Raw genomic sequence first — 14,738 nt, forward strand, 5'->3', positions numbered from 1 at the left:
TGTGCCTTTGTTGCTCAATTAGCTATTACACTACAGAAGACTTTATTTTGACTGGTCAAATTGTCAGATATTTTTACAATAATGGTCAAAAAATGCCAATAGCAACACTACAGTAATGTTGTACAACAACCAGCTGATGGTTTTATTACTTTACTTATCGATGCTGCCTTTCTAGTTCTGTGGAGATGTAAGAAGATAATAAAGATGCAACATTGAAAGAGTCCTTATAATTAATTCTGTACACAGAGAAAGAGAGATCTGTGTTGAAAAGACTATTGTTATTGTTAAATGTTACAATATTTTTTCTTCATTTGATCAGACCCTGTTATATCCACTTATAGGCTATTTGTTGTTGTGTGTGTGTGTGTGTGTGTGTGTGTGTGTGTGTGTGTGTGTGTGTGTGTGTGTGTGTGTGTGTTTACTTGTTAAAATAACAACCACTTTATTTTCTTTATATTTTGTATCCTTAGACTAAGCTGTGTGTGAATTACGCAAAGTCTTGTGTGTACCTACCATTAAATCTGATTCTGATTCTAATTGTACAAAACCCCACGTTCAGCACATTTGCATCTGTTTATGTAGTGTATATTTTTTCTTTTGTTATTCAGTGATTTGAGCACCCCGCTTTTAAGTTTTTAGTGTGCGCCTGTGCGGTCAAACCAGAAAAACGCGTCACATACCAAATCGAGAATCACCGCCCACTCTCACACCCCTATAAACTCCTCAATCCGAGACATGAAAACTGACTCGAGCTCTCCAGCGAACGCTGGGCAGGCAACCTATCACCTACATACAACTAGACAGAAGTCATCTAGTTATTTCTGCCATCGAAGACTCTCGAATCTTTGCGTGAGTTTTATTTCTGCGCTTGTAGTCGGTGACACTTGCGAAGTTCTCAGGGGCGGCGAAACCCTGATCTCCGTCCTGCCGCAATCCGGCGGGTGTTAAGATCCATGGAAGTGGCCGGTTTTTACGAGGGGGACTACCTCGCTTTCCACAGCACTAACGCCAGCAGCAGTCCGGTCAGCGACGGTGTATGCAAGCAGCCCGTCAACGGCTCCATGACGAAGCTTCATGATATTTCTGAGCACGAGAAAGCCATAGACTTCAGCATCTATTTGGACTCTTTGCCCCAGTACCAGCATCTGGCCAGCCAAGACGAAAGCCACCGGCACCGCGCACTGGGAATCTACAGCGACTTTCTCTCTGAGGAGAACAAGAGCAAGAGAGCAGCGCTCCAGAACTACAAGAACTACATCTCGCTGACTGAGCGGGACCCGAACCAGCTGGCGTACCCGGAGCTGCAGGAGACGCGCATAGACGCCGTGTTCAGCCCGGACTTTCTGGGCAGTTTTGCCAAAAGTAACGGGCGACACGAAGAGACGCCAATGGATGGTCCCGGTGGCTATGACATGCGCTCGTACCTGCCGTACCAGACCGCTCCGAGCGGCAGCCTGGGGAACATTTCCACCGCGTCCTCCTCCTGCTCGAGCCCGCCAGGTACACCTGCGCCGTCAGGTAAGGGAAGATCACCTCAGGCGGGCGGTAAAATGGCCTCAAGCGGGAAAGGCAAGAAGCGGCTGGACAAGGACAGCGACGAATACAGACAGCGACGCGAGAGGAACAATCTCGCCGTCCGCAAAAGCAGAGACAAAGCCAAAATGCGCAACCTGGAGACGCAGCACAAAGTGCTCGAGCTCGCGGCCGAGAACGACCGGTTACAGAAGCGCGTGGAGCAGCTGTCACGCGAACTGGCGACGCTGCGGAACCTGCTCTCCGCCACCGGCCAGTGCTGACGGAACTCCCGTGGTGCTTAATGACTCAGTGACTTTAAAGAGTGCAGAATTTACAACAAAAGTTTTCTGCCGTCGATTGGAAAAACGGGCGAGCGCTCGTTCGACGCGTTTACAGCCGAGAGAAAAACATGAAAGTGGACTGTGCGCCTGGATTGCGCAACATCCCACCGTGTGCTCGGCACAACTCTGGTAATCTGGAAACCCTGTCACGTATTTCGTCTGTAAAGTATTTTTGTACGGGTTCTAAAGTGAGATATCTACTGTTTAATATTCTGTTATTTAAATTCATTTCGCCATATCTGGGGCAGTGGTTGTCATGGGAAGAGTTGTACTGCAGAGGTATGATGCAACTCATTGTAACAGTATTGAAAACGCAGTGAAGAAATCTTATAAAGATGATAAAGGTACAACTGGTCTGCTGTTATATACTATTTTATTGAATTAAATGATTTTTACTGTACTGGAATCTTATGTGTCTAAGCATTTTTTTACTGCTGTCAAAAACATATTAGCACACACCCACCCACTAACGCACGCACGCACAGCTGCTGAGATTCAGTTTCCATTATGCAGTGTGTAGCCTATTCTTGCTTTCACTTTAGTTTCAATGGTTTCTTAATAAACAGTGTCCAAATCTACACATGCAGACACATTAATCATTCAGATGTGAAATCTCCTGTTAAATGTCTGGAATTTTGGAGATCTTTTGAAATCTGTGTTGGTGAGTCACCTCGGTACAGAGGTATGGTTATCTTAAATACACAGACAGGGTCCACAATCCAAAGAGTCCAGCGGTCTGTTAAAGACTCTGGTTCAAGGCTAGATAAGCAATGAACTTTCTAGCCCCTTAAAACACACAAACACATACAAACACACAATTTACTGGAAAACAAAAAAAACATGTCACAGTGTACCTATATTAAACTTGAGGATCAAATACAGGTTGTCATAGACGTACAAGCACTGATATGATCTGATCTGAGTGAAAATGAGGATTAAGATAAGGAAAATAATGAGTAATCAATTAAAAGGTGGATTTAATCAACATACAAACTCATTTCTTTCTTTTTACCCGAGGCTTAAATGCAAGATTTAATGATCTGTTTTTCTGATTTTAGATTTGTCAGATAAAATGAATATATTAGATATTCTACACTTATCTCTTGCCAGCCTGAATTGCTGGAATGTTCCACAATTTTAAATATCATGGCTTTTACTCTCTTTTCTTCATCTATGTTCAGCTGCTTTGACACAATCTACATTGTAAAAAGCGCAACAGAAATAAAGATTAATTCGATTGAATAGACACACTCTTAAAATTAATGTTTGCATTTTTATTTATTTATTTATTTATTTATTTATTGCGGTGATGCCATAGAACAACCATTTTGGTTTCCCAAAGAACCACTTAGTCAAAAAAAAAAACATCTTGAAAATCTAAAGAACATTTGAAACTTAAATGTCCCATCAACATTAAGGTTCTTCATGGAACCATAAACGGCAGAAAGGAACCTTTATTTTTAAGACTGCATACTTTAAATATATATTTGCGAAAATAAAACTAAAAGTCAAAATATGTGTTAAATAATGTTTCATTTTCTATTTAGCGCAGCGTAATATTATACATAAATGAAACCATATACATTTTTCAACTATTTCAAAAGAGAAACAAAATATAAAACTTTGTTTAAATATATATTTAATCCATATTCATGTTTATGCAGGGGCATAGCAACTAAGGGGGGGGGGTCACGTCCCCCTCACTTTTTGAGACAGACCATTTAGAAACAGGTGATTAATAATTGTATGAACATAAAATTTTAGATCTCATTCAGCTGCCCCCACCACTTTTAAATTGTCTGATATGCCCCTGTGTTTATGATAATATGAACCCACTATATAACTGTGTAGCCAAAGCAGATCAAGTTATTAATAATTTATACACCATACCTGTTGAATCTATTATTTTTTTTAAATGTATTGATGGGATTTCATCACTGGTAACAGGGAAACTCTGAGCTGTTGAGGTGTGACTGTTCCTGCTCGAGTCCTGCGGGAGGAAATGAAACCTGATAGACTGGTTGAATGGCCTGTCAGTCAGGGAGGAGAGTAAGTAACAGGTAGACAAGGAACAGTTCATCACCATTACAATAGAAGGTGGGAGAGTGAGAGAGAGAATGAAAGTCTTACCAAGGGGTCTTAAATAATGCACTTACTTAAATGATCGTGTAATCAACCGAATCCAAAACGTACAAATGTTCCTCTTTTGTGGGGAAAAAGAATCTTCAGTCGTTAAAGGGAATGACTAAAATCACAAGCATGTATTTTAAGGGGGGAAATGTAATTTTATGCAGTACAGTATATTGTCATCTTGATCACATTTACCTTTTAACTGGCATTGTAACCACCTGGTTGACTTTTTGTCTATAAGTTATCATTAAAACTCAAAAAATGTCAGGAACCCTGTTCAACCAGAGAAATTGATCAAAAATCCTTAGAATGGACGATAAAGGATTAAAATGATCTAGTATAATTTATGTATTATTTACATCTATATGTTTGTTACATATTACTGACATCTTTCTTAACCTCTAATGGGATTTAAATATATATTTTGTAATAAAATGGCAACATTCTGATTGCATCACAATGTTGCTTGAGAAGTTTAGTTTGACATTTTGTTTGATGTTTGAAAGGGAACCTATAAAACAGTGAGAAACCGATCAGTAAAGGAGGAAAAGGGTGTTGTTTTGAAGAGCGTATTTCACAACACCGTCCAATAGTGCAGGAGGATCTGCACTTCTTGCTCAACATTTCCAACTTCCTTCTCCATCTGTGCATGCTTGTACGAGTAACGTATACGGCTGCCTGAGATAATCTCGAATTTTCTTCCAGCACAACTAGACTCCATCTGATGTGAATAAGAGGCCAAACGCTAACAAAAAATGTCAGACACTATTTGAATGCAGTGAATGAAATTTCTTTGTACTTTATTTACTTTTCTTGAGAAATTTGCTTTGCTAATACTAAGCTAAGCAGAAGATGGCAAGCACATCATACTTAGTGACTTTGCATTTCCAAATATTTCACTAGTAGAAAAAATAAATGAGTTATAGAATGAATACGTCTTAAGATTAAGACAAAATAATCAAAAGTGGCATCTGTTGTTATTGTGTAGGATTCATATTAGTTTGCCTTTATATATCATATTATTTTTAAAGCAACAACAGTTCCACTTCATAAAAAGTGAACTGTCAGGGTCCACAGGCATTAATGTTGTTTTGCCTGTATGCTTTTGGACTCTCAATGTGCTGATGGTTATTGCATTTTACAAACCAAGAACTGGTTTCAGCTAAAAGTCTCTTATATTAATTTTCTAAATATCTACATTGTAAAAAATCCTGGTTGCCTTAATTTTTTAAGCTGAATCAAACTAACCTTGAGTCTATTAAACTTATATTATGTTAAACTGACTAAAACTAGCATTACTTTAAAAAATTAAGTTAGAACATGGTTAACTTAGTTTAATAAGTTACAATGAAGTAAAAACATATCCTGTCATGACTAATTGATCATATAATTCTTTACAGTGTACTCTCTTAAAAAATTGTCAGTGTTTCAGAGTTTTTCCAGTGATTACTTTAAAGAATCATTTTGAATTAAACAAAACAACATCAACAGTTCTATTTTAAATCACCTAAGAACCTTTTTTGGTATAACACTTTGTTATAACTACACACTATGAATCATTTATTAAGCATGAGAAAATATTGGATTCATTATTTGTTAAGCATTAACTCTACATTAATAAACGTTAGTAAGCAGTTTAAAACTGCAGGTACAAATGCTGTATTCTTGACTCTTAAAGTGCTTAAAGATTGTTCTTTATACTTTGTTAATGATTAATTTTTCATTACTAAATTAAGTATTGCATTATTTACAAACCAGTTATTTAAGCATAGTTGGTGGTTTTTGAAGATCATTCAGAACGAGTAAGTAAATGATTAATAAACTATTCAAATTAACATTTATAATTCTTATTATTAAGGCATATTCTATTAGTTAATTTGTATGTGACCGAATTTAGTGAGGACTGTTTATGCTTTGTAAATCCCTACTAAATGACAATTAAAGGCTCAATTATATTCTAAACAGGAAAAAATAAAATAAATGACTTTATTGATTTCTATTTATTTAAAGATACACAAATGAAACTGTATTAAATGAAAAATAAATATTTGCAATCTTAACTAAAATAAAATGACTGTGCAGTTTAAACTTCACTGAATAACACTGAAATGTTGCATCATATTATATTGTTTAATTATTATATTGTTGTTTTTTCCAATTTTATGTTATATTTCAACACTCCTGTTATTCAGCAGTGTTTAAACTTTACAGTAATTTTACTTTTTGGATAGGATTGTAAAGATTAGTGTTCATTTGATACTGAGCCTTTAATTGTCATTAGGACATTTACTAACTCATTCCAAATGATCTTAAAAACCACTGTCTGCTCTTAAATTCAAATGGTTTGTAAATAATGTGATACTTAATGAAAAATCAACCAGTCATAATTTATCAAAGTACAATTATTAAGCATATTATAAATGAATGAGCATTTGTAGCTGCAGTTATAAACTGCTCACAAACGTTTATTAATATAGAGTTAATGTTTAACGGACAAAGAATTCACTATAGGCAAATGCTTATTAAATGATTCATAGTGTAGTTATTAAAAAGTATTACCCGGTTTTCTACTACCAAGAATCTGTGTGGAAGGTAGAAATGGATGTTAAGGGCTCTTTTATGGAACCTTCAATGCCAATTAAGAGCCTTTATTTTTAACAGTGTGCATGTTGAAATGGCCTGCGGGTTTGAATATTACAAACCAATGCTTATTTTCGGGTGAATTGTTCCTTTAAGGAAAAACGTACTCGCACCAAATGTTCTTTTCAAGTGAAGAACAGTTTCATCATCCAGTCTTGATTCACGAACACATCATATATGTCATCATACATATTACAGAAATGACCCATGAGAACTAAAAAGACACTTCAGGGGTTCCCTATTTATTAGTATAATGAAGTCAGAAATATATTGGCTCAAGTCGATAAGCAGTCGGCAAGATTACGCGCTATAGACTACATATATCTATGTTTTAATAGATTAAAAAAGGTTGTTTATTTTCAGTTACTCTATTTGTGGTGAGGCAATTAGCCTAGATTTTTTTTACGTTTACTTGGATTCTTCCGTTCAGAGATAAATAATTCGAAGTGGGCTTGTTTGTTTCATCTTATTTTGGTGAGGGATAACGTGTAGCCTATTTTTCTCCCGTGAGACCTGGCGACTTTATCTGGGTCAGAGTCTAGCTGCTTCGGTTCTAGTTCGCTTTGTTTATTTAGTTTGTTTCAGTCTCCAGAGGAGCGTTGATTTCAAACACAGGGGTTTCCAACGTCAGGATTACAAGTTTCTTTTCCCTCTTTTACTAGAGAGCGATGCTCCGCCCGCTTCCAGTCAGGATTTTACCGTCAATAGTGTTACGTATGAGTAAACGAGTCGCTGCGTCATGCCGCCGGCCCGACCTGCTGGTACTAATATGATCCAGCCTGCACCGGATTGTCAATCCCTCGTTTTACGCGTTTGTGCAGCTTACTTGGAAATGATGAAAGACCCCTCATTTAATGTTTCTTGGTCATTTTCCGCTTCATTATAATTCATGTACACTTTGGAGCTGACAACCTAAATCTTGGCAGCAAAATATTTTGAGGCCAAAAACACACTCGAGCTTCCTCTGCATATTTTTAGGATGTGGTTGTCCTCTCACTTCCCAATAACGACCTTTTCCTTGAAAACGCTTTTTAAAAGAAATTAATTTCTCTCACATGGTCCCTATTGCAAAACACTTCTCAGGCCTCAAAAAATTATCCACCATCGTGAAATAAAGGCCTGGACTGATATGAATTTCTATGGTTAAATATTAACAACAGTATTGTTGCAACAAACAAGGCCAACATATCACAGGTGAACAATCCCTGGCAGGCACATTAATAGTCAATGAGTTTCTGACACCTTTTTGAATGGTGAACGTCATCCTTTATATGCCTTAGTCTGGCATAAGTGAAACTAGAAACTCGAAAGGGATTTCTGATTAAATTTAGGATTGAATTTAAGACATCGCAAAGGACAGGATTCAACTAAAGTATTTAACATAATATAATAATGTAGATACATGCTACTCACATATATATTTGTCACAGTACAATGCAAAAGTGGCAGAAATGAAAGATCTGACTTCAGATATACAAATTAAATGTTCATTTCAATTAACTTTATGAATTAAGATACATTTTTTTATACCATCTATCTTATTTGTCAGAAGGAAAAAAAAAGCCAAATTTTTCCAAAACTATTTTTATTTGATTGGCTTTTGGTCTTGTTTCTACACTGGTTCAAGAACAGAAAATACACGGTTGAAACTAACATTTTAGCTCAAACTTACTCTGGAATGAAACTATTAAAGGTCTAAATATATAATTTAACCATCCAAAGTATTTATGTGCAGAAAAAAAACATGAATTGAAGTTTTTTGAAGTTTGAAGAATAAAGTGTTTTATTTTATTTTATCAACTTTATTTGCAATACAAAGTTAGCAACAGTAGACAAAGTTAGCAACAGTGACATGAATAAGTATTTATATAAGTGAAGCACAAAACAGAAAACGAAATTACATAAAGCAAAAAGTACAGTGGGTTGAAACAGGATTGAGATATGGTTTCAATTCCAATCTGCATTCATACAAGGCTTATTAAAATCTGTTTATCATTTAACAAAGGACTTTAAAGGTGGAAAAAACTGTTTATTTTAAATTACCCCATATTTTAACAGCATAGCACAGGAGCAACAAAAAGTACAGATGGTTTAAATAAGACAAATGTGGTTTAAGCTGAACTCAAACCTGCATCTTATGAAGGGTTGGCGGATGAAGAGCCCAATTGTACCATTCAGTCATTTATTAGGAATACATTCATACAATATAAGTATTTATAAAAAAAAACTAAGTCCACAGAATCATTGGGGTGTACTACTTCTTGTAGTGGCGAAATCGCATTGCAGATAGCGATGAGGTCAGCACTTTGAAAATGCTGTGATGCATAATGTTAAACTTTTCATTCATCCACCACTTCCCTGTTTTTCGGTCTTTCTGTCACCGTTCTTCCGTTTCTCCTTGGGCTTTGGTGAATGACGCTGGCTGTGAACATCCGGGGGTCCTTACGGCTCGGCTGCCGGGAACTAAGGCGTCCACATTGGCCGTAAGAGGTGGAGCCATGACCCAGCAGGACACTGGCCCAGATTGCAACACTGTTGCACTTCTGCTATTTTGCCTTCTGAAGCTTGCGCAGTGTCTCACGACAACCGCCACGACGTTGGGTCGTACCGCTCACATCATGCAGGACAGGGTTGAGTAACTGACCACCTTCCTGTTGTTGCAAAACAGCAAAATAGAGCAGAACAGTGATCAGGCCACTCGGGCCATCACTAGCCACATGTTCAGGTGTCAAAACTAATCACTTTAATGATGCTTTTTTGCATATTTCTAGTACTCAACAGCATTATGAGATTTAGGATCGAAGATGAAAAGGGTTTTCAAGCAACAAAATATTAGTGGAGATCAAGATTAGTGATCATCCTGCAACTTTCAAAATTTTAAGGTCATTAGGCATAATTGAAGTGAAGTAAAAAAGTAAAAGAGCAGTTTTTAAGCATATTTATAGAGTACATATTAGGAAGCACAGTACAAAGACCTTAAAGGCAACTTTTGAAAAAGCCTTTGAGCGGATCAGCTCCTCGTTGTTATCAGTGTTAATCTGGCACCTGCTGGTAATACCCTTAATTATCTAATAAACACAATTTAACTGGCAGCCAATCTTTCCGGTTTTCACATTTAAGATGGTAATCCATTCTAAAGTGGCTGAAACCCTCCGACAGCAGGTTTTCCAGATGGAATTAGTCTTTCAGCAAGAGAGGCTGGTCATTCCCAATCTGTGATTTCTAGATTATTCCATTGTTGTTGTCACAAACTCAAAGTCCCCCCAAAAAGAGTAAGAATTTTTTTTTGACTTAAAGTCTATCAACATTTAAGAGAATATGGACTGACACTCATCAGCAGAAAGAATCAAAAGGCGAGATTTACCTTTACTGAGCATGTAGCGTGGACAGAAATTATGAAATGCCAGCAAAGTTCCACAAAGATCACAGAATCAGACCGATAATACGCCCTGTCTGTTACACAGCAAAACAGATAAGAGTCCTTTCAAATATCTGATCTAAAAGCATGTGGAAAGCATGAGGCATGTTGCTCTCTTTATAAATTTTAACATGCATTTGCACTCCCGCTCCTGTGGCATCAGTCGTTGCTAGGCAATTACCAACCATTCTCTCATAAGACGACAAACTGACAAATAAGTGTTGCAGCTTTATTTATTGTTTACTTGCTTTATTTACTCATTTATTAAGGATTATTTGGAGAAAATGAAAAAGCACTGCAGTGTTTAAGTCCTCTGTGTTTGTCTGAGGTAATTATTCATTCCTTCATTTATTATTCCTCAGTCCCTTCTGAGGTAATTCATTCATTCATTTTCCTTTGGCTTAGTCTGTATTTCAAAGGTCGCCATAGCAAAATGGACAGCAAACAGTTCCAGCAAATGTTTTACACAGCGAATGCCCTTCCAGCCACAGCCCAGTACTGGGAAACACCCGTACACACTTATTCACACAAACTCATACAATACAGTTTAGTCCAATTTAGTTTATTCAATTTACCTAAAGCGCATGTCTTTGGACTGTGGGGCAAACCGGAGCACCCGGAAAAAACCCACATGAACACGGGGAGAACATGCAAACTCTACACAGAAATGCCAACTTGCGCAGCCGGGGCTTGAACCAGCGACCTTCTTGATGTTAGGTGACAGAGCTAACCACTCAGCCACCATGTTGCCTCTGAGGTAATTAGTCTACCACTATTACTGAAATGTATATGTTCCATACAAAGTATGATTGGTTAGTTTTTGTCACTTGCACTCTAAAAAATCCAGGGTTCCACACAATTCATTCATGTTGTCCCAACACAAATTAAGTTAACTTAACACTTTTAACAAATTTATGTGGATTGAACATAAAAAGATTAAGTTGTCCCAATGAAATCTCAAGAATTGTGTTGTTTCAACTCATTTTAAATAAGTAATTTGAACAAGCAAGAAAAAAAATTCTCGTGGTGCAAAGTTTAAATGTTTTCAACTAGGTGCGCCTGGAAAATGCACGTCATTCCCTATTTGCATGCAAGATCCACGACTTCATTGGAAATAACAAACTTGTGCAGCTACGATATGTGAATGGCCCCTAAAGCAATTACTTGAAGATGAAAACATTGAAATAATGAAATGGCTACACAGAGTCCTGAGATAAACATGAATAAAAATCTTGTTAAGTCACAATTCATGCTATTAACTACTGGCTAATTACCTGCCTATTATTAAGATATTAACTGTTTATTAGCAGTTATAAAGTATGATCTCATTCTGCATCACTAATCTTACCCAAAACCTAAACCCAAGTTCTACCTTACTGAGCATTAATAATTAGTAGTTTATTAAGCTACTAGTGTTAGTTAATGGTTTGTTAATACCGGGAATAGTGACCTAAACTAAAGTGTTACCAAAATATCTTACAGTAAGTGAACTGTGGAAGAGACTAAAGAAGAGTGAGCCAAGGTCAACAGCAGAACAGCAGTGAGAAACTAGTGATGTCTTGTGAGAGACTAGTCATGTCCGTCAGAAACTAGTAACGTCCTGTTAGATAGATGTCCTGTGAGAGATTATATATGTGCTATGAGAGACTAGTGATGTATATTTGAGACTAGTGATGTGCTGTGAGAGACTAGTCATGTCCATCAGAAACTAGTAACGTCCTGTTAGATAGATGTCCTGTGAGAGATTATATATGTGCTATGAGAGACTAGTGATGTATATTTGAGACTAGTGATGTGCTGTGAGAGACTAGTCATGTCCGTCAGAAACTAGTAACGTCCTGTTAGATAGTTGTCCTGTGAGAGATTATATACAGTATGTGCTATGAGAGACTAGCGATGTATATTTGAGACTAGTGATGTGCTGTGAGAGACTATCTGTGCTGTGATAGACTAGTGAAGTATATTTGAGACTAGTGATGTGCTGTTAGAGACTATCTGTGCTGTGATAGACTAGTGAAGTATATTTGAGACTAGTGATGTGTTGTGAGAGACTAGTGGTGTGCTGTAAGAAACTGTCTATGTGCTGTGAAAGACTAGTGATGTGTTGTGAGAGATAAGTGTTGTCTGTGAGAGAACTGTATTGTCATGTGGCCACAGATTTGCAGAAGACATTCAAAGCAAGAACTTGTACTACGAATCTTTGACTGCTGTAACCTTCCATTTTTGTTGTAATCTTTCTGTGCACCACAGTCATCGCTGTTCTCTTATTTTTGCTCACTTATTTTTTCAGGAAATGAAGGGTCTTTGTTGAAGTGCCTTGGTTATTGTATAGAACAGTAGTTTAAAAGTTTACAGTGTTTCTAGAAGAAAGCATATATTGTTTTTCAATTTAGATTTCCACTCTAAGTGATATACAACTCCTCAAATCAAACCTGTAAGGCATTTTTAGAGCAAGAATAGGTTGATGGATTAAATCTATGTCTAAAATATTCTTTTCATTTAAAATCTTTTTTTAATTTAAGAAATGTTGCCGCTACACTTTAAAAACTATAGATAGAAATATGCCAAAAGAAAGTGAAATAAGAGCAGCATGGTGGCTCAGGGGTTAGCACTGTTGCCTTACATCAAGAAGGTCGCTGGTTCGAGTCCCGGCTGGTACAGTTAACATTTCTGTGTGGAGTTTGCGTGTTCTCCCTATGTTGGCGTGGGTTTCCTCTGGGTGCTCGGGTTTGCCCCACAGCCCAAAAACATGTGGAATAGGTGAATTAAATAAACTAAATTGTCCGTAAGTGTATGGCTGTCTTCCAGTACTGGGTTGTGGCCGGAAGGGAATCCGCTGCGTAAAACATATGCTGGAATACTTGGTGGTTCTTCCGCTGTGGTGACCTCTGAAATAGAGACTAAGCAGAAAGAAAATTAATAAATGAATGAATGAAAGTGAAATATAGTAACATTTTGTATGATTGTTTTTTCTTTCACATTTTTTAATAAACAGGTTAGATGTATCTGTTGCACAGTGAAGATATAACCATATTTAAACTAGATTTTGACATGTTCACAAAAGTAATTTGAATTATTCATGCAGATGTTTACTGTTTTTAAAAATGTATTTTGATGTAGAAGTGGGATATCTTGTATTTGACCTGTTACAGGGTCCCTGCGAGGTCTTAAAATGTCTTAAATTTCAAAAACAAAATTCAAAAAGTCTTAAATCCACTGAAATATTGTCTTGTTGGTCTTAAATAATATTAAACAGGTCTTAATTTTCCTCTGTCCAACTAAAGCTTCCCTATTGGGTCGACATCCATCCAATCACCAACAATTAGTCTTTTTTTTATATTTAAGTTTTTATTGCAAAGAGATTTACAATGGCTGCTCGACATTTTTACAGCAGTTTCTCTAAATTAAATTAAAGAAAACTAAAAACAATTCCACAATTCCTCATGATAATAACAGAGCAACATATCACTTTACACGATACATTATACGCAATCAATTTAGACCAAAGAGTAACAAATGTATATTTTTGATTATTTATGTCAGTCTCCATAATAAATAAACTGTGCCAATGTTAAACTTGTCATTAAAATAAATAAATATTATGTTGAAAAGGTGTATACAACTTTGACACATTAAAATATGTCGCTAAGAAATAATTACATTAGATTTTTTTTGTGTGTGTGACAACCGGGCCATTTGAATTAATCATTAGTGTTTAGCCCTGTATAAGTCTAAAATTCAATTCATAGTGGTCTTAAAAAGTCCTAAATTTGACTTGATTAAACCTGCAGAAACCCTGTGTTTGTTTTGTTTTGTGTTTGTTTTGTTGTTAAAGGGTTAGTTCACTCAAAAATTCTGCTCATTCCAAAGTGACGTTCTGTCTGGCCTACAATGCAAATTTTTCAACAATTTTGTCAGATATTAGACACAGTCGTTCTTCAGAATATTGAGTCTTGCGGGTGATCAAATAATGTCAGAATTGAATATTTTGAATGAACTCTCTTTTTATAAGTCAATGTACTTTTAATCACACTTCATGAAAGGGGATTGAAAATTAATAATAAGTCCTTATTTTTATTTAATTGTGTTATATTAATTAATGAAGCATTTTTACATTTGGATATGATTCACAAATAATAATCACAAGCTAGAAAATCATCCCACTATCACATGTGCAAGTGTGTGAGTATGTGAAGTATTAGTTCTGTTTTCTTTCATCAGAGAATCTCATTATTTACACAGAATAATGAAATCAACATACAGAAATCAGAAAATGAAACTAGATTTTTTTTTTGCAATTTGTCTGAAGAAAATGTCAGTTTTTGCCAACGCAAAACCCACCCCCAAGATAAAAAGGTGCTGTGGGCGGTTACAAGAGTATTGTATGTGGTTGCTAAGGTGTTATAAATGGTTTTTGGTGTATTGCTTCATGGTTGCTAAGAAGTGTTTGCTTGCTCAACAGCCCACCTAAATGTCTGTGTGGCATTCTGGTCACTAAATTATTTGAATCTCTTTAATTTCTCTTTGATTAATAATCCAATTTTAATACGATTAAGAAAATACTCTGATTAAGAGTCTACCCAGGGTTCCCGCGGGTCTTTAAATGTCTTAAAATGTCTTAAATTGTCTTAAATTTACCGTAAAGTGGCTGTTATGTATTACATTTTAGCCGGTGTCCTTAATAATGATAGGGA

The 14,738-nt window shown here is 36.3% G+C and overlaps 1 protein-coding gene across 1 annotated transcript; it reads left to right on the forward strand.

Annotated features, from left to right (window-relative positions):
• Window positions 1–728: 728 nt before the first annotated feature.
• Window positions 729–2,262, forward strand: cebpb (CCAAT enhancer binding protein beta). The gene has a single exon (XM_056463481.1). The coding sequence runs from the start codon at window positions 954–956 to the stop codon at window positions 1,794–1,796; it is 843 nt and encodes a 280-aa protein (XP_056319456.1). The 5' UTR covers window positions 729–953; the 3' UTR covers window positions 1,797–2,262.
• The last annotated feature ends 12,476 nt before the right edge of the window (window positions 2,263–14,738 follow it).

This window comes from Danio aesculapii, chromosome 8 (genome assembly GCF_903798145.1).
Source record: "Danio aesculapii chromosome 8, fDanAes4.1, whole genome shotgun sequence".
Taxonomy (NCBI): domain Eukaryota; kingdom Metazoa; phylum Chordata; class Actinopteri; order Cypriniformes; family Danionidae; genus Danio; species Danio aesculapii.